At 36.1% G+C, this 20,522-nt stretch overlaps 1 protein-coding gene across 2 annotated transcripts; it reads right to left on the bottom strand.

Annotated features, from left to right (window-relative positions):
* Positions 1–708: 708 nt before the first annotated feature.
* LOC110092273 lies at positions 709–14,647 on the bottom strand. 2 transcript variants are annotated; one of them, XM_020816756.2, is made up of 6 exons: positions 14,468–14,647; positions 2,835–3,306; positions 2,572–2,624; positions 2,410–2,447; positions 1,786–2,197; positions 709–998 (listed from the first exon to the last, which is right to left on the bottom strand). In XM_020816756.2, the coding sequence occupies exons 2-6, from the start codon at positions 3,292–3,294 to the stop codon at positions 804–806; spliced, it is 1,158 nt and encodes a 385-aa protein (XP_020672415.1). In that variant the 5' UTR covers positions 3,295–3,306; positions 14,468–14,647; the 3' UTR covers positions 709–803. The 2 variants fall into 2 exon arrangements, with proteins under 2 accessions (XP_020672415.1, XP_020672416.1); XM_020816757.2 differs by having other exon boundaries at positions 899–1,033.
* Between the last annotated feature and the right edge of the window lie 5,875 nt (positions 14,648–20,522).

Here is a 20,522-nt window from a genome sequence, read left to right as displayed (position 1 = left end):
CAAGCTTGAATGATTGTTTAAATTAAAAAAATTAAATCCTAAAATGACCAAACGTGTGTGCTGGGCAGCAAATCTGGACAATGAAATGCAAGCATCGGGCGGGAATTGCGAAAAAATGAAGTGGCAAATTTGAATGGCGAATGCGATTGCTAGGCAGCAATTTCTAATGATTGGATGAGGGCATCAGGACGATAATTCCAAATGAAGAACAGGCCGACCGCGACTGTGGGCTCACGAGCCGCTCGACGGGCCATTTGCAATGCGACGAACTCAAGCCAAGCCAACTACCATACAGGCAAGCCAAGCTCATTAAGACCACTACTCAACTAGTTTACACCCTAGCACATCACAAAATTTTTTTGGACAGTTTTCATACTGCTTTCTAAAGCAACTTTTTAATAAAAAATTTCAAACTGAAGAAATTTTTATACTAAAAAAACACTTTAAAAAGCATCAAGAAATCTCAAACGAAATCATAATATGTTATTTGTATGCTTAGACTTTCAATCTAAGAGATTTTAAATTCAATGTTTATATATATGATGTGCATATATGATATTTAATTCATCCAAAATTCTAAATACCGAGCGCTTGGTGCCGAGCACGGTGCATTTTTTTGAGGTGACGTGACACATTTTGTTGGTCTCCGGACGAATCCGGACCCGCACGTAATAATTTTTCATGAATTGGAGCTAGCATGCCAATCACTAACATCTAATATTTAAGATGTAAGTCTCAAAAAAGTAAGTACACCCTACAGGAATAAGTTTATTCACCTAAACTAAAATACAGAGCAGTAGCCTTCACAACAGCTGCACACAAACCTCAAACTTTTTGCCCTTCAGCGTTTGAAGTTGATCTGCAAGTGAATTACTTCTTTGCAATTTCTCTTCCTTGATGAATTCTAAGTCCAAATTCTCCACAGATGGTTGAGACCCAACTGAACTTGCTCTTCGTCTGCTAACAGGAATATTCAACCGCCTCTTGCTATATTGGATCTTCAGCCATGAATACCGTTAATGTAAAAAGGCCACTTTAGATTAAAATGCAAATATATTAGCTTAAAATGCACAAACTATAATAGAAAGTACTCCACAGATACAACATTAGGTATCTAAATTGATAAAATTAACAACGGGATCTTTGTTATCAATACTTGAAGTAAACAAAGCCAAAAATAGAATCTCTTTCCTCATTGTCTACAAATTTAATGTTATTTTTTTTTTTCGGGGATATTTAGGTCAATTAAGGTAAACTCACCCAAATAAACATTCGAACTCAAGATCTCTTGGTTGTATCACAAGCTCCCAACCAATAGATTAAGAAGAGTCGTGTAATGTTAAGGGGCTGTTTGGTAGCAGGATTTAGGCCGGATTTGAGCGAAATCCAACCAAACGGGCTAAAATGCAAAATCACGTCAAATGAAAGCTGCCGTAGATGGGAAAATTTTACCTTTTCGTGCTAAATCCCAGATTTCTTAAATCCTGTTTTTTGCCGGATTTACGAAATCCATTAGCTCAAGAGGAAGAGTCCGCTAGTTAAATTCGCTCTATAGCCAAATAGTCACACAGGATTTAATAGGATTTATCATGAAAGTTACCAAACAGTTTTCAGGATTTCCGAAATTCAGAGTTAGAGGATTTACAAAATTCTACTTAAATCAAATCCTGGGTGCTACCAAACAGCCCCTAAATTTTAATATATAACTCATCCCAAGCCATGATACGAAGTTAAAGAACACATGTATGACAAGGAAAAAAAAAGAGAGTAAATGAGTAATTTTACCTTTGCCAATCTCTCGATGAGCTTTAAATCCCTAGCCAAATCATTCTTCTTTTTCCTATTTAACAAGTTTTGCCGTAGCAAAGACTTTGTTTTGGCCTGTTCTTCTTTCTTTTTCCTTTTTTGAGCATTATTTGCTGCCCTGTCCCTTGCAACCTTTTCTGCTATTAATTTTGCAGTTTCCCTGGCTAATGCCTTCTCTTCTCTCTCCTGAAGATATTGGAAATTTATGTCCGCCTTTATTTTCTGGAAACTATCCCAACCAAGTTCTCTTTGGTCATCACCGCCTCGTTTTGCTGCTTCTGCAATGTATCTTGCCCATGAAAAATAGAGTTTCTCTTGCAACCTTTTATGTTTCAAGGACTCATGCCAAAACCTTCTCAGACTAAAACTTATCCTTGCTTTGCTTTGATCACTGAAATAACCAATTTGAATTAGATACGATTAATTACATTAAGGCTTCATTTGGGACGGCTTTCTTATTGCTTTTTAAAGCAGCTTTTTAGTTAAAAAATTAAAATTTTATAACGAAAAAGTTGCTTTAAGAAATAATAAGAAAGCCGTCCCAAACGAAGTCTAAGTCTGTTACCGCTAAAAATCAATTTCTTGGGAGCAAGATAAGCGCACCTATGAGAATGAGGCCTTTCAGACATCTTTTTCCTAACCTGATATAAGAAGGATAAACACAGCTAAGATTATCTAATAAGAAATCATAAAAACTGCAATTGGAAAATTTAAATCTGCCACACCTATGAGGAAAAATCATAAAATTGATTTACATGACATCACCTTTGGATCTTTTAACGCCTCTATGGTTCTCTTCTTAATACGCATTCGAGTTTCTGGATTTTATAAGAAATGGCAGCGTGCGAAAAAAAAATATCAGTATTGGTTGCATTTTAGGTTTCGTTTTGGATGGCTTTCTTTCTGCTTCTTAAAGCGACTTTTTAGTACAAAAATTAAAAATGTTTAACTAGAAAGCCGTTTTAAGAAGTAGTAAGAAAATCGTCCCAAACAAAGTCTTAGATTGCCATAAGATTCAATATCCATACCTTCACTGTGCTTTATCCCCTTGTTCCATGGAGTTCTACCCTTGTTTGCTAGTCCAATTTTTCGCCTTCTTTCTAACTCTTTACCACACACGCCCACTGAGATTTTAACAAGACCAGAACCACTATAAACTTCTGTCTGCAGCTTCCCGTTTAGATCATGTGAAATATATTCTAGACTTTTCTCTCTTGAGGTATTCAACTTTTTCAACCGTTGAAAAGATGCATCTTTCATCGAAAGAGAATAGTTGATCTTAGATGATGGCTTGTCAATGTCAAGCCGCAAAGACCAACCAGAGTGACCTTTTGGGTAAGAACAAGAGGAAGAAGATCCCAAGGATGAATTCTTTAACGGCACTACCCCTAATTTTAACGGTGCTATTGATTGAATCTGAGAATGATCTATTGCATAAGTGGCAGCAGGTCCTAATGAAGTTTTTGAGATTAACTGAAGGATGGGCATGAAATTGACGTCCTAAAGCAATAAAAAGAGAAATCAAAATTACAAATATATAAGTAGACTAACAAAAAACTGACATAGTATATATTAAAGGAAGAATTACAGAAGACTGTAATAGTACATTAAATGCATCAATACGATATAGGAGCATTATGATCATCATCGTTTTTAGCATTGTTTTATTTCGGAATGGCTTTATTAAGGTTTCGTTTGGGACGATTTTCTTACTGCTTCTTAAAGTAGCTTTCTAGCACAAAATTAAAAAAAATTTGTGCTAGAAAGTTGCTTTAAGAAGCATTAAGAAAGCCATCCCAAACGAATTCTAAATCTTCTTGACATTCATTCCTTGTGTCAATATAATCAATCAAACATAACATAAAACTAAATGCAGCCTTGATTAATTATTTTGTGAAGGCCATGGATAATGATTTTAGAGAGCAGGTCAGATCTATGAGAAATAAACTAATTCGGTGACGCAGCGTGCAAAAAGAATCTGAATGGCGTTGACAATGGGATTTCGTGTTGTTTCTAGGTTGTGGCCAGGTTGCAAAGGACAGTTTTCCCACTGTAAAGGAGAAGGCCAGTCCATTAAGATCTTATTTATTTATTTATTTTTCAATATTAGGTTAATGGATTTGGTGTGAAAAAAAATATGAGCAGAGGAAATTAAGAGGAAGAAGAGAAGAGCAATTATTGAGAGAGAGAGAGAGAGATCAAAAAAGAGGAAACATATTGAGAGAGAGAAGGAATGATGGGAGATAAAGGGAGTTCAAAAGAGAATATTTTGAGTGAGGGAATCTGCAAAAGCAGACATGAGAGAGAGAGAGAGAGAGAGAGAGAGAGAGAGAGAGAGAGAGAGAGAGAGAGGAATAAGAAGTTGGAGCCAGTTCAAATCAAGCTCTTCTGATGGAGACATCAGCTAGTGGAAGGTTTATCAGAGGCGTGGTCGCCGATCTACGGCCACGATTGAGTCTTTGTATTTCTGAGTCATTTATGCATTTTATTATTTATGTATTTTCTATTTTCCTTGGTGTCATTATGTTGTTCCGTTTGTACCCTTTTAAGGGGAATTGTCGTATGTGAGCCCAAAGGGCAAGTTGGTCTTTTCTTTTTGAGTCCATTGTATTTGGCTATATATAGCCCCTTGCTTATTGTTTTTGATTAATGAATGATTTTGAGAAAATTTTCCTGCACTTATTTTCTTGGAGCTTATGAGAGAGCTTGAGAGAGAGAAAGCTAGAGAGCTTGGTGGAGCCTAGGAGAGGCCACCCGTCGTACCCAACAGTCACCACCGGTGGCTCTTGGCACTCTACCCCATCTCCCCTTTCATCCATCATCCCCTTGCCCCTCACAACCCCACGGCCAATTCCCTCTCCAACCACCACCCGACCCCTTTCTCCTGTACCCATCTGATTCCCCCCACCACACCCCAAAACCGGCGACAACCTCCTTAGCAGTCGTCCAGCTTGTGCTCTCCCCCTTTGTTTTTGCTTGTGACTAGACTTTCCATTTGGGTCCCCATAGGTTAGGAAACTCATTTAATTCCAATTCAAATTTAATTTGAATTTGAATTGTTTCCTAATTTACAAATCCTATTTTTGGGAAGTTTCCTAATTGAATCATCTTTGAATTAAAATTTCAAATAGGATTTAAAATATCCTTTCCAAATCAATCCACATTAATGGGTCTCCAAATTCCAACCCTCTTCCATTAATGCCGCCGGCCCCCTGGACTTGAATTGGAATTTATTTCCTAATTCCAGAATCCTATCTTTTGCAATAAGTCCAAGTCACTTTAAATCCCCTCTAGCCGAAATCCCCTCATACCTTTTTCTATTTGATTTATTCCAAAGGAAACCCCTTGTTTTGGAAACAAATCAAGTCCTCTTCCTCCTCTCCAAAACCTCTTCCCCACTCTTTCTTCCCACCACCTCTCATTCAATAATTCTCCACTAGAACTTGAAGTCATATGTTCCCCCTCCAAACCCTTTTCTACTAATCACTGAAATCTGAAATTCCTCTCAGGTTTTGAATAAAAATCTGAAACTATTTTCAGATTTTTGGAATAGTATTTGGGGGCTTGCTTCCTCTCTCCTTGCAAGAGAGACTTCTTTCTCCTTGCTAGCATTCAAGAGTCCTATCAAGTGCTAGGGAGATTTTACATTCAATCATCCATGAATGGCGGATCCGGCAACTGAATACGGCATAACTTGGGACGAAGATGACTTCACCGACATCCTACGATCAACCTTCTTCAACGTGAACCCAAGGATTGACCACACCGTCGAAGACTACTTGGAGCGAATTCTAGATACCTTAGTGGAAGCTATTAACGAACACACTTCGAAGGCGTCGAGCGGAGGATCTCCACCACTTCTTGATGAAGGTTTCTCTTCCTCCTTGCATCTTATCTCTTTTAGTCTAACTTCTCTTGGTTTGATTGCAGTCACGACGGATCCCCTCTTCATTGCTCATGCTAAAGCTTAGTAAACGTAGGATTTGAGTGCACCTCTATGTTTTCTAATTCTCATTGTTAGACTAGGGATTACGTTGAAAACTACTACTCATCGTTGTATTGTTTTCTATTTATTTTGGAAGTATTCAAAACTCTTGTCATGTGATTTAACCTAAGCGGATGTAACCACTATTTGTTTTGATTCATTGTTTTAAATTGCTAGTAGTTTTGCTCTAAAATTATTCTAATCACAAGTTGTGCGAAATCCAAATGAACTAAGAGCATTTCATTTACGTAGTCCTGCATCATCTTCATTCAGTAGAAATAAGCCCTAGGGTCCTCTATTATAGAATAAAAGGATCTCGAGATAACTATGAATATGATCCTAATTAATATCAGTTTTAACAATTTAAAGAAAATGTATTCAAATAATCTTTGAGAACATAAACAGATACACTCAATGATAGTCAATCACATCATAAACAATCCACATGCACCTTCTCAAACAATATGCGTAAATTCTCCTGTCATACAAAAAAAATATCTTCAAGAGAATTATGTTGAAGATAGCATATCAATAGAAAGGTATTGCAGAGATACTAATTGAAAACTATGGAGGTTTGAAAGATCTCTACAAGGTAAAAGATTCTCAACATAGAAAATATGATGAACGTTGCCGTTGAAAGGAAAAGAATGTAAAAACACAATAAGTACTAGCTTTTTAAGAACATAATGAGGCTTTAAGATTATATTAGGTAATACGTTACCGGTAAAATGCGGAATGCATACAAAATAGAAATAAACTAAAACATAATTTTAATCACTATTACTCCTGCATATTGATGTTAGCATATGCTACAAGATCAAAATTTTCAGTGTGAATGGTTGTTAATTTTTCAATGCCAACAAAAAACTGATCCAAATGGACTACAAATAATGCAGCAAAATCAAAATAAGTTCCCTGCAAGTTTAATTAAGACATATAAACTTGTTAGGGGAAATATGACAAACAACTTCATTGGAATAAAAAGTGAGAAACCAATCGTAAGCATCTAAGAAAATCCCAGGAACTTTCCAACAATAATAACTAGCTCTCTTGATAAGAATAAGCATTTTAGAAAGGTGCGAGTCATTATTAAATAATATAATTCATACGTCTATGATGTCAAAATCAACTTTAGATTTAGATTTCAGTATAGTAAGTCATAAAAAAATGATAAATATGCAATTGTAATTCAACATTCTTCAAATGATTCTTCCTATACATTCATATATATGATAACATAGAATCAAATACATAACCACTAAGACTTCATTTGGGACAGCTTTTTTACTGCTTCTTATAGCAGCTTTTTAGTACAAAAATTTTAATATTTGTACTAAAAAGCTATTTTAAGAAGCAGTAAGAAAGCCATCCCAAACAAAACCTAAATTGATGATCATGGATATGAAAATCTTAACAAATAATTTCTCAAGAGCAAGAAAAAGAGAAGGGACAGGTAAACTACCACGCTTAGCAAATTTCAGCTCATATTTGGAGTTTAGTTCAGAATCACTAGAAAGAGCACACGTGAGCTCTGGTGTTGGCACAAGTGCACAATGAGGTTCATCCTTAGGCTTAAGTTTAAAATTAAGTATAAGTTAAATTATGAAATCATCTTGCAAAGGAGAATCTTCCCCTAGATAATCGTTAGAAAGGAGGAGCTTATGGTTTGTTATAACCTTAATATGACCAATCTCTTTTACAAGGAATTTGAGAGATCCATTAAATGTGGCATCCTATGAGACTTAGATATTTGACGGACGAAAGATCTGAGTTGACAAAAAAAAAGTGGTGGATTAACTAAATTGGTGAAATTAATAGTTCCCTCAACAACAATATCATAAAGTAAATTATAGTAGATTAAAGACTTTGAGCTTTGCTATACTGTGTGATATACTTATCAACTAAGACTCAAGTACTATATCCATTATAATAAGAGGGATTAAAGTTGCTAATAAAAAATATATACCATAAGAGTTTTTTTTTTTTTTACAAATTGGCTCCATCAAAAGAATCAATTTGATGACTAACTTCATCAAATGTAGTCATAAGTTTATTAAATATCACATTTACCAATCCTAATATTCGATGCAAGTACTCCTATATATTATTAAGTCCCATGGTCCAAATGATCAGATGATCAGTTTACAATGGGACCAGAATAGGTATGCTAGATACGCAGAATATAACTAGCAGGACATCCAACCTAAATAGAATGACAAGAACAAATTATATATTAACAATATAAATTAAACACATGCAATAATTAAATTTCAATGTTATGAACTCGATTCATTAAAGTATCAACAAAATGGTAAATCATATCGTTTAGTTCATGTGATGTGACTCACAAAAAACATGAATTAATCTCATGATATATCACTCACTCTAAATACAAATTACAAACTGCAGATAATTCACTCGAACTTATTAACCCAGGGATAAGCATGCATTGAAAATTCAACTAAAAATATATATGAAGTTTCCTGGGCATACTTCTTAAGCATAACACAAGATGTGCAAATAAATGCAATTCACTCAATAATTTCAAGCTAAGAATTATACCTTTCACAATTGTCAATTCAATTTCATAGGTTCTCCTTATATTAAGCTTTAATCTCCTAGATGATGAAATAGAGAGGCTTCTAGTTTGAAAAGGCATGGAAGTCATGTCAAACAAACCTACATCACTAATTAGCCACTATAAACAGTGTGATGCCTCAAGACCTAAATTAAAAGAATTGTTTATTTTTATATTTTAGTCATCTACTAGAGCTTTTATAAAATTATCAATATAAATCAATCAATCCAACGGAAGAAACTAAGTATTGCATATTTAAAAATCTTTCACTATATTCCTTCGTCAAAATCTTATTTCTAAATAGCAAGAGATCATTTATAAATGAAAGAATAAACAAACTACAAAATATCAATTGAAAGACCTAAAGATCTCAATCAAATTCACTCCACAAAGTCCTGGTCCCTTCTCTGTTCTTAAATCAATAAAATCCACATAATGAGCTTACAAAGCCTAATAGAACCCCCAGTAAAGCTTCCAATATAAGATTTTAGAAATCAATATGCATGCTTATCTCAATCAATAAAATTAATAGCTTTCAATAGTCGATCAATGATCAGTCATCAATACCACGAATCAATATGATTAGTAACGAAAAGTAGGAATCATTAGGTTGAAATCTATAAATTAATAACATGTACAAGATAATTATTGTGATAATAATAATTTGTCAATGAGATAAATCATGAACATACAGGTGTCTATATGTATGCATGAATAAGAAATACATGAATCAGTTATCCATTTCATCTATTCTTAATCATCAATTCTTTATCTATTATTTTGTATGCTATCAATTTATACATCAATAGCATATAATACAACAAGACAATATCCAACTTTAATGTGATATTTTCATCTTTTCATTTACCAGCTATCAATCTTGTCATTTATTCATTAAGTTGATTATCATTGCAAGTGGTTTTCAATAATTTATAAAGAGTCGACATTTTTCGCTCTTCGGCGTAATCAATTATCAATTAAAGGCTACAATCGGGATAGCATCACAAAACAACTTTGAATGAAAGACTATTGGCCCACTCTCCTGTACATGGTTTATCGTTTTAATAGTCAACACTCATTAATTATAGTATTAACAGTCAACATTCCTTGCTTAAATGCAAATACCTTATTCATCTTATATCAATAGTGTCATCTTCCTATATAATGCAGAGACACGTGTAAAATACAAAGCAAATAAGGAAATTCTATAAAATGCATATTCATTAATCTTCGGAAAATCATAACTCCCAATTTACTCGGTGAAACTTAATAAAATTATAGTCAAAATGTCCCTAAAAATCATATCCATCATATAAAATATTACACTGTAAAGATCGATAAATCAGGAAAAATGCATTTTTATTACTTTTGGAAGAATATAAATTAGTATATACAAAATTATTGAAAGCTAAAGTAAAAATTGGGTTACTTACAACAATCAGAAGACTTTTCCTAATAGGGCAACGACAAAAAAATGACCAAAATGTGATTTTTTCTCTCTTCCCTCTCTTCTTCCTTACTCGGCAAACCACGACAGTGAGGAGAGAAAATGGCAAGAAAAAATATATAAAAACTTGTTTTAGCAAATGGAGCCGTGGCGCCCATGTGACCCAGTGCATATGCTCATAACACAACAAAAATATATGAAAAATATGCATGTTGTTTGTTTTCTTACAAAAATTTGCTTAAAAGTTCTCTTTAGACCACAATACCACTAAGTTTTAACAAATAGAGTCGGACCCCTCACTAAATAATTACGGGACCTTTTAATATAAGCCCTTTTTCTTTCTATCACCTTCTCCATTTAAGCAAATCTTAAGCATTCGTCTTCACCTTGTGACTAAATGTCATAGTGACAGTCTCTCTATTTATCATTTTCAAATGTTAGTGATGTATTTTGCTTTGTCAGTTAGGGTTGAAAACGATCTTCATACTCTAAACCTTAAACCCATTCGACATTAAACTTTAGTTTACTTGCTAGGAACTTGTTATGTTAGGGTTATCTTTCAACTACATTTATCTTCAAACTAAGATTAAATCATGATAAAATAATATGAACAATCTTCAAACAATGATAGAATATTATTTAAACATTATTCTCTCCATTTTAAAAAATGATTTACCCATCAGTAATAGTCTTTGAACAATCTGCAACCTATGATTGAGGAATTTTTAAATCTTCTTTCATGCATCTTCAAACCTTTTCATACTGTCTTTGAACCTTCTTCAATCCTGATCAAACTATCTTCGAAGAATGATTAAAAAAAGTTTAAGGAATATTTAATGATAATTTAAATATGGTTCAAAGAACATTTGATCATGCATTGAAGATGATTTGAAGACTCTTCTAATATTGGTTGAAGATGAATCAATCATGATCTGGCATGGTTCAATCATTTTTAGTGATGGTTCAATCATTATCCAAGATAGTTATATTATTGTTGAAGGCGGTTCATAATTTTTTTCCATTGTGATATGTATAGATGTTTAATCTAGCCTTAATAGTTGAGAGGCATTACAGTATATGGTTTGGGATGTTATGGAGAAACTGATTAGACAATATAAAGCTAATTACCTCATTGTCCAGGTTTAGAGATTCCTATTTAGGCCTTTTTAAGAGCTCCTAAAATGCAGTTCTTTGGTATCTTCAATCATGAATTATCATTAATGATGATTGATGATGACAAGAATGATCAATACTCCACTATGTCCAACATTGAAAGGAATAACATTAAATTTGAGATTATTGACTTTTCTTCAGTGATTCTGTGATTGAGTTGACTTTTGGAGAGTTCCCTATTGATAATGAATTTAAGAGGATGAAAAGAAACAACATGTTGGTTTAGAGCTTCTTGGATGAGGATAAAAATTTTAAAAATTTGATCAAGAGAATGCTTTATAAAGTGCACTAATAAAGATGATATATAAAAACTTGGGTTGGGCTACTTTATAGATTGTGTCCTCTTCAATTATCACAAACGTAGTAATATCTTCACTAATTGGTTCTCATGGTCAAAGATGATGAGGCATCTTTTAGATACCCATGGGATAAGATGTTATAAGAGAGGACACTGCAATGGCTGAAGAGAGACATTGTGGCTTGTGCATTATGTAGCCACCACCTTAAAGAAGAATGTCATACCCTAATATATTGTTGTTGGATATGTAGTTTGACTCCAATACTAAGTTTATGTAATCATACCATAAATGATAAAGAGTTTTGTTGAGTTTATTAGAGAGAGATTACCAAGGATGTTGAGCTGAAAGAGCAACAACGTGCTTGCGACTCGCAAGTGCATATATTTTATCTATTTCTTATGTTTAAGGACGTAGATATATAACTTTTTTTGGGCTGGGAGTTTTCCATCATAAGCCAGAGCATAGAGTTAATGAAGACAATTTCTATAAATTCATTTATGTATTTCCACTTATCCTCTCCTAATTAGAAATATAAATGTGAAAAAGAGCACCTTTTTAAGGAGATAGAATGAGACACACATGAAGTACAATTAACTGAAAGTCAATTCATTCCATCTTAAGAAGGGAAAAATCATTATTTTACCATTATTCTGGATTTGAAAAGTGGCTAAATGAGGTTGAAAAATAACCAAATAAGGTTAGAGTAGAAATTGAATGATCTAACAAGTTCTTTACATATGGGATATTATGAGAGCAAGGAGATGGAGGATGAGGAAGAAAGTGAGAATGTGCCTACTAGCTTTTGCTGAAGTTATGGATGAGTTGTAGTAGGAGAGGGACGTTGAGCAGGATTTAAAGGTAGAGTAGGAGAAGTTTGGGGGCGAAGCGAATATCTTGCCATTGCCTGTGCAAGTAAGGAGGGAGATAAGTCAAGTGATCAACCTATTCATTGTATAGACTTTTGGGGGGAAGGAGTCAGGGGATAAACTGTTTACCCTTATATGTACATATAAGAAAGTGGTCATTCTTATATGTACATATAAGAAAGTGGTCAATCCATATGTTGCAATTATAAAGAGTGTTGTATATTGTCCAAGTGTTTAAATGAAGACTGTTAAAATAAATTAAAAATACTAGCTAGTGATTTTAAAGACCTATCATGAAAAAAGAACAAGCACATCGATCCATGCATCATTGAACTACTCCGCCCGATTGGTAAGGAGCAACTTTCATGATTCAAGTAATGGATGTCATGATTTGTTGACAACTACAAGAAAAATGGTACAAGAGTGGGCAATAAAACTCTAATCTAGCTCTAGTTGGTGAATGCTCAAACTACATTATTAGATAGCATGATGAGAATTATTTTAACAAACTAAAATTATGTTTCCAAAACATTTGAGTCATTTTTATACTAATTAAAAAAAATGGCATGTTCATTCATTATATTTCTTAATAAGGGAGCGAATATCATTACTCAAATACTTATGATTTTTTCATAGTTATATTGGATATATCATTCTTCCGCACTCAGAAAATTGGAAACTTCCGCTATTGCGGGCGTTTATTTTGGCAAGTGGGAAGCGGCAGCCCTAATTTCATTTTGCTTGTCTGCTTAATCGAATTGCCAGCCCCACTCGACCGCTAGGCCCACTTGATTTGAGAATCTATGAGGAAGATTCGTTCTACTCCCACATTTGAGGTTCATCTGCCTTGCTCCACCTCGTCATCTCGACAGATCATGAGAGGTAAGATTCGCAAAATGCAACAAATGTCTGCTTTTTTCTCGATCGTTCCTGACTTCTTTTTTGGATTTTTAATGATATGGATTTTTTTTTTTCTTCTTATTACATTTATTTGAGGATTTTCACACCAGAATAGCCAATAGTGTTTGGAATATTTTTAGGCATTCTAAATTTAAACAACCATCCGCTTACATTCTTACAAAATGTTATTTGAAATTTTCTAGCCCTTCATTTTCTTGATCCCATTTGTTTTTTACTATCAGGATTCTTTTCAGGAATGCTAATTGTAGTGAAGAGAAGAATATAAAGTTTCTATGTATCTTATTATTGTTCGTCATGGTGATCCATGTCTGTGGGAACTGGGAATTCGTTAAATGCAGAAAAATTATGCCATATAATTAATAAATTCAAGATAGTAATAGCATTTTGTATTGGAGACAAAAAATGACTTCCTTCCTATGAAAAATGAAGTTTGTATTGGCTTTTAAGTCCTGTTTTGTTTCTCCTGTTATGAAATTGAATTTTAATTGATATGCTCTTGTGGTTTTTGATAAAATGCTTCTTTGTCTAAATAGTGACTAGATTCTTATTTTTTTGTCTAGAAAATCAATTTTGACATAAATTTTATGGAAATGTATTTTAAGAAGTTTTAAAAATCAAGCTTATGGATGACTTTAGATGAGACAAAGAAGAATGATGAAGAGTAAAATAAGAAAAAGAAGCTGAGTAGTAACAAAAAAAATTTAGGCCCTCCCTATAAGAAGTTTCTAGCTCTGCCACTGTTCCTGCTCTCCATGTGATATCTAAAATTAGATTGAAATACCCTCCAATATAAATCAACTATGATTTATTTTGTGTTAACACTTAATTTTTTATTCATAATATGATTATTGAAACTCTCTCTGAAAAAAAAAAGTTTGTTAATAAGTTAAATATGCATAAAATTTATCTATATTAAGAAATTTATTCAAAAAATATTTTCCTCTGATTAATAATATATTAAAACAAAAAACAATTAACAATATATACAAGGAATTATAAAACAAATCAATTTTCTCTTAATAGCATATTAATTTGCATGAGCACACTAACTATTACATGACCCTCCTGCAAAAATAATGTGCCTCTGAGTTGCTCAAATACTAGATTTTTCTGTTACAATCAAAGGCTGTTCAATTAAGTTATATATTTTTATTTTAAGAGGCAAAATGGCTATAGCATTTTGGCCGGTTTGTATGCAGGATTTAGGACGGATTTAGACAAGATTTGAGCTAAATCCTGCCAAACGCTAAAAAACGCAAAGTTAAATCTCACGGTAAGTCGCTGGACTTCACTGCGTTTTCGGCATTTTTGCCCTAAATCCCGGATTTCGTAAGTCCAACATTTTGGCGGATTTAGCCGAAGAAGCGCACGAAAGGCGAGAAATATCGTTACCTTCGCGGCGAGTCCCGTCGCGACTTCCGATCCGACAACAACAACGTCGTCGTCGGAGGCGGACAAGCTTCACGGGACGCAGGACAGCAACGTCGTTGGAGGCGGAGAATCTCAAAGCGACACTTTCAGAACTCAATTTACACGACACAGAACAGCAACGTCGTCGGAGGCGGAGAAGCTCAAAGCTAATGACCGAGAGGAAAAGGTTGAAGAAGAGCGAAGTAAAATGACTTTTTTAATTATGCACGGTTACAGGAGCTAAATATATAGAGGAAAGGTAATACAAATGAACGGTACAGATAACAAATAATAAATCTAACGGTACATAATACAAGATAGCTAATATCCCCCCTCAAGTTAACCACATATGGTTAACTTGTTTCTGAGTTGTAAAAAACGAGTAGAAGAGATGGCTTTAGTAAAGATATCAGCTGGCTGATCCAACGAAGCAATGTGATGTACAGTAATATCGCCATTCTTGATACAATCTCGTATGAAATGATAATCTACCTCAATGTGTTTTGTTCTTGCGTGAAAAACAGGGTTGTTTGCAAGTGCTAATGCCGAAATGTTGTCACAGAATAGAGTAGTAGGAGTGGAACAGGGAATGTCAAAATCAGCTAATAATCTCCTTAACCACATTATATCACTAGCTGCAGCGGCGAGAGCCCGATATTCTGCCTCGGTATAGAGGACCTGGCAACAGTTGGTTGTTTCTTAACATACCAGGAAAGAAGATTATCGCCTAAGAACTCACAATAACCAGAAATCGATCGACGATCAGTAGAATTTGCTGCCCAATCCGAATCAGCAAAGGGTTGAAGGTGAAATGTGGACGGACTAATAGGAAGCACGTAATCTGCCGTTCCTTTAAGGTAGCGGAAGACTCTTTTTAAAATCTGATAATGTACTTCGTAGGGATTGTGCATGTGTTGGCAAAGATAATTTACTGCAAAAGCAATATCAGGCCGAGTAATAGTGATATATTGAAGCGATCCAACTAATTGCTTATATTGTTTTGGCTGAGAAAACAAAACAGAAGAATCAGATATAACAGGTAATTTGGAAGGAAGAGGACTCATAACAGGTTTGCATTGTAATAATCCATTCTTGTTTAAAATATCAGTAAGGTACTTTTTTTTGAGATAGATGCATACCTGTAGGAGAAGAGGTGATTTCAATTCCTTAAAAATAAGTAACAGGGCCCAAATTTCGTAAATTAAAGACGCTACGTAAGGATTGTAAAATAGTTTGAAGTTCAGCTAAGTTATTTCCTGTTAGCAACAGATCATCAACATAAATAAGTAAAAACAAAGTGACCGAGTTTTTTTTAAAAATCAGCAAGGAAGGGTCAGTTTTGCTAGCAATAAACCCGAGTTTGAGAAGGGCAGAAAACAATGTGGAGAATCATTGCCTGGGCGATTGTTTTAACCCATAAATAGCCTTATGAAGATGGCAAACATGATTAGGATATTGTGTATCAATAAAACCTGGTGGTTGTTTCATAAAAATTTGATCAGATAAGTTGCCATGCAAAAATGCATTAGAAACATCCAGATGATAGACCGGCCAATGCTTTCTAACAGCAACAATAAGCAAAAGACGAATGGTAGGAAATTTTGCTACAGGACTAAAAGTATCTGTATAATCAAATCCATATTCTTGTTTAAACCCTTGAGCAACAAGACGAGCTTTGTGTCTAGCAATGGTACCATTAGAATTAAATTTGGTTTTAAACAACCATTTACACCCTAGTATGTTCTGTTCAGAAGGAGGTACTAACGACCAAGTACCTTGAGTTTGTAAGGCTTGAAATTCATTTGACATGGCGTCACGCCAAACGGAAAATTTGTTTGCTTCAGCAAAGGAAGTGGGTGAGAGAGGGATCACATTGTGTTGGAGGTCAAATATCTGTTTTGGTTTAAGAGAACCCGTTTGACTTCGAGTAACCATGCGATGACGAGAAACAGAGGAAGAACTATCCCGAGGTATGCTGGAAGAAGTGTTAATCGGGTTGGATGAAAAAGTTGAATTAGGAGATGAATCATGATTAATAGAATTGCAAGGAGCAATAGAAAGTTGCTGGTGGGATGATTTATATGTGGTATTATTGTTTGTTTGAACAGAGGCAGGAACCAGCAGGAGAGGAGGAACAAACGCGGGTGAGGTAGCAGCAGTATTGGATTGAGAAGAACATTGAGTAGAGAGGTGAGATTTAAAAGGGAATTCGTGCTCAACAAATTTAACATGGCGAGATATGTGAATACGATTTGTGAGCGTATCAAGACACTTATAACCAGCCGTATTATTAGTGTATCCAAGGAAGACACAAGCTACAGCACGAGGCTGAAATTTATTTCTTTGAACAGGAGGTAACCAAGGATAACATAAACATCCAAACACCCGAAGATGATGAATATCAGGTTCTTGTTTAAAAAGACATTGATAAGGAGAAAGTTTATTTTGAGGATTAATGGGCAACCTGTTTATAAGATAAGCAGCAGTTAACTAGGTATCAACCCAATATTGATTCGGAATATTAGCTTGAAATAATAAAGTGCGCATAGTTTCGATTAAATGTCTATGTTTTCTCTCGGCTACGCCGTTTTGCTGCGGTGTATAGGGACAAGTTAGTCTATGAATAATACCAAAATCTTGCAAACAGTTCTGAAATTGTTTATTAAGATATTCTCCGCCACGATCAGACTGAATAGCTTTGATATTGGTATGAAATTGATTTTCCACCATCTTTTTAAAAGAAAGAAAGGTTTTAAACACATCAGATTTCTGTTTAATAGGAAAAACCCAAGTATAATGGGTAAAATCATCAACAAACAAAACATAGTATCTATAGTGTTGAACATAAATAATTGGGGAAGGGCCCCAAACATCAGTGTGAATTATATCTAAACAAGATTTTGTCTTAACACTAGTAAAAGAAAATGGTAATCTATGCATTTTTGCACGAATGCAAGAATCACAATGAAATTTATTTTTCGGAAAAGAACAATTAGGTAGAGCATGAAGTATTTCCGCCGCCGAATGTCCAAGCCGTCGATGCCAGATAGAAGCATTGTTGTGAATAGTAAGAAAAGATTTAAGTTGAGGAGAGGCCGCTGCAGTTGACGGAAGATCAATAGGGTATAGCCCTTGACGACTGGTGCCTCGGAGAAGAGGGTGATGAGTCTGTGAGTCCTTAACAAGAAAGCCATTAGAATAAAAAATGATATAGCAGTTGTTATCTTTGATGAAACGATTAACAGAGATCAAATTATGTGTAATATGAGGAACATGAAGAAGATGATTGAGGCGAAACTTTCGAGCGGGTGTGGGCAAAATGCCTTGACCCGAATGAGCAATGGGAAGTTAATTCCCATTTCAAACTTGAACCTGTGAATTACCTGTATATGGTTGTATGTATTGAACCTAAGACGCATCGGAAGTCAGATGCGTGCTTGCGCCTGAATCAAGAAACCACTCCGCCGGAGGCGTGTCATCATGAGCTAAGAACGCCTGAGGTGTGGTTGGTTGATATGAAAGATTGGTGCGATGCCAACAGGTTGCAGCGGAATGTCCATATTTGCCACAAATTTGACAATCAACAGGAACAGATGATTGATGATTTCCACGAACAGATGGAAACTGAGACCGACCACCACGTTGATTTGATGAGCGGCCGCGAGACCGTCCTCGAGAACGATTGTTGGAAGCCGTAAGAGCAAATGAAGAATCCGAAGCAGTCGCAGCAGAGCTATCAGAACTAATATCTGTAGTAATGTTTGTTTCTTCACTACAGAGTAAGGCGTATAAATCATCCAAATGAATAGGATGCATTTTGGTTCGGATTGTATGTTTTGAATGCATTATAAGGAGGAGGAAGACCATTCAGCGTATATAGGATAATATCTTCGGATTCAATATGAGAACCAGCAGCAGTAATGGCATCAACCCGTTGTTTGATTTCGGATAGGTATTGCATCATAGTGCGATCCTTCATTTTAACGTGATGCAATTCGTTCTTGAGTTGCAAGATCCGTGAGCGATTAGAAGACTGCAAGCGGCGTTCTAACGTAGACCAAATATCTACGCAGGAATCAAGATTAAGGACGTGCGGCAAGATTGAGGAAGAAATGGTAGAAAACAATGCCGAGGCCAAATTTTGATCTATGAGTAACCAAGAACTGTACTGAGGGTTAACAACAACAGTGTGATTATCACGAATAAGTTGTTTTGGGGGTTTTGAGATTGTGCCATCAAGATAGCCAAGAAAATTGTTTGCCGAAAACAATTTCGTGATTTGAGAGCGCCAAATGTGATAATTATCTGTGGTGAGTTGAGTATTCAAGATAGTTTTCACATTGGACATTAAGAACTTTAGAGAAGCCGGAATGGAAATGTCGGAGGTAGGAGAAGAAATAGGAGGTTCGGGGGAAGAAGTAGATGAATTTTCTTGCGTTGCCATGACAACGAAGATGAGAGAAAAAAACGATCGGAAAAAAATTACCTGGTTCGCTCTGATACCATAATGACCGAGAGGAAAAGGTTGAAGAAGAGCGAAGTAAAATGACTTTTTTAATTATGCACGGTTACAGGAGCTAAATATATAGAGGAAAGGTAATACAAATGAACGGTACAGATAACAAATAATAAATCTAACGGTACATAATACAAGATAGCTAATAAAAGCCACACTTTCAGAACTCTTACTTCCCGCGACAAGAAGAAATAGAGAAACGAAAGAGCAGCAGAGATGAAATATTAATCATATTGTTGCATCCTGGAATATTCGTGGCGGTAGAGAAATATATGGTTTAACGTCTTAACATTGTACGAAGATCCAGCACACAATCAGATGAGAGAGGGGGTGAAACATTCACAAGAGACACCAGAGTTTTTACGTGGAAAACCCCTAAAAAGGGGAAAAAACCACAGGGCCTAGCCCAGTTTGAATGAATCCACTAGTATTTGCAGTCGATTACAAATGAGGCCTTTCCTTTGGAGAAGGTCTTGTATTGATGTAGCAAATATACATCATATATATTGCATTACATGGTAGGAGTTATATATACATGTTTGTTTGGTCGGAAGGACCGTAGTCGGCAGGAGACCGGGGTCAGAAAGACCGTTGTCTGTTGATGGAGGTCGGACGGACTATAGTAGGCGACAGAGGTCGGAAGGACCATAGTCGACAGGAGACTGAGGTCAGAAAGATCGTTGTCTTGTGATGGAGGTCGGAGTGATCGTAGTGGGCGACGGAGGTCGGATGGACCGTAGTCGGCAAGAGACCAGGGTCTGAAAGACCATTGTCTTGTGATGGAGGTCAGAGTGACCGTAATAGGCGACGGAGGTCGGGAGGACCATAGTCGACAAGAGATAGGAGTTTGAAAGACCGTAGTAGAAGGGTGGTACTTTGGTAGAACTCCTGGAGTCAGGTGGTGGCATGGTGGAGCTCGGGGCCTCAAGTGACAGTTCGGCGGAAGTCCGAGCCTCAGGCAGTGTGCTGGTGGAGCATAGGGTCTCAAGTGGTGGTACGGCGGAAGTCCGAGTCTCAGGTAGTGGCCTAGTGGAGCATAGGGTCTCAAGTGGTGGTCCGGGAGAAGTCCGGGCCTCAGATGGTGTCCTGGTGGAGCACAATGTCTCAAGTGGTGGTACGACGGAAGTCCAGACCTCAAGTAGTGGCCTGGTGGAGCACAAGGCCTAAAGTGACGGTTCGGTGGAAGTCCGAGCCTTAGGTGGTAGCCTCGTGAAGCATAGGGCCTCAAGCGATGGTCTGGTGGAAGTTAGGGCCTCAAGTGGCAGTTCGACGAATGCGAGGACCTCAAGTGGTGGTCCGGCAGAGCAACGGCGTCATGCGGTGGTCCAGTGGAGGCGAGGGCCTTAAGTGATGGTTCGGCGGAGTAACAGCGTCAGGCGGTGGTCCGACGGAGGTGAGGGCCTTAAGTGGTGGTCTGATGGAGCAACGACGTCAGGCGGTGGTCCGACGGAGGTGAGGGCCTTAAGTGGTGGTCTGATGGAGCAACGACGTCAGGCGGTGGTCCGACGGAGGTGAGGGCCT

The sequence above is a fragment of the Dendrobium catenatum genome, unplaced genomic scaffold, assembly GCF_001605985.2.
Source record: "Dendrobium catenatum unplaced genomic scaffold, ASM160598v2 fragScaff_scaffold_1381, whole genome shotgun sequence".
NCBI lineage: Eukaryota > Viridiplantae > Streptophyta > Magnoliopsida > Asparagales > Orchidaceae > Dendrobium > Dendrobium catenatum.
The sequence above is the reverse complement of the archived record's forward strand: the minus strand, read 5'-3'. Positions and strand labels throughout refer to the sequence as shown.

Coding starts and splice junctions, on each gene's coding strand:
- LOC110092273 (XM_020816756.2), bottom strand. CDS start 3,294: ATGCCCATCCTTCAGTTAATCTCAAAAACTTCATTAGGACCTGCTGCC. Junction 2,625..2,834: donor GGGGATAAAGCACAGTGAAG/GTATGGATATTG, acceptor TATAAAATCCAG/AAACTCGAATGCGTATTAAG. Junction 2,198..2,409: donor GAAAGGCCTCATTCTCATAG/GTGCGCTTATCT, acceptor TGGTTATTTCAG/TGATCAAAGCAAAGCAAGGA.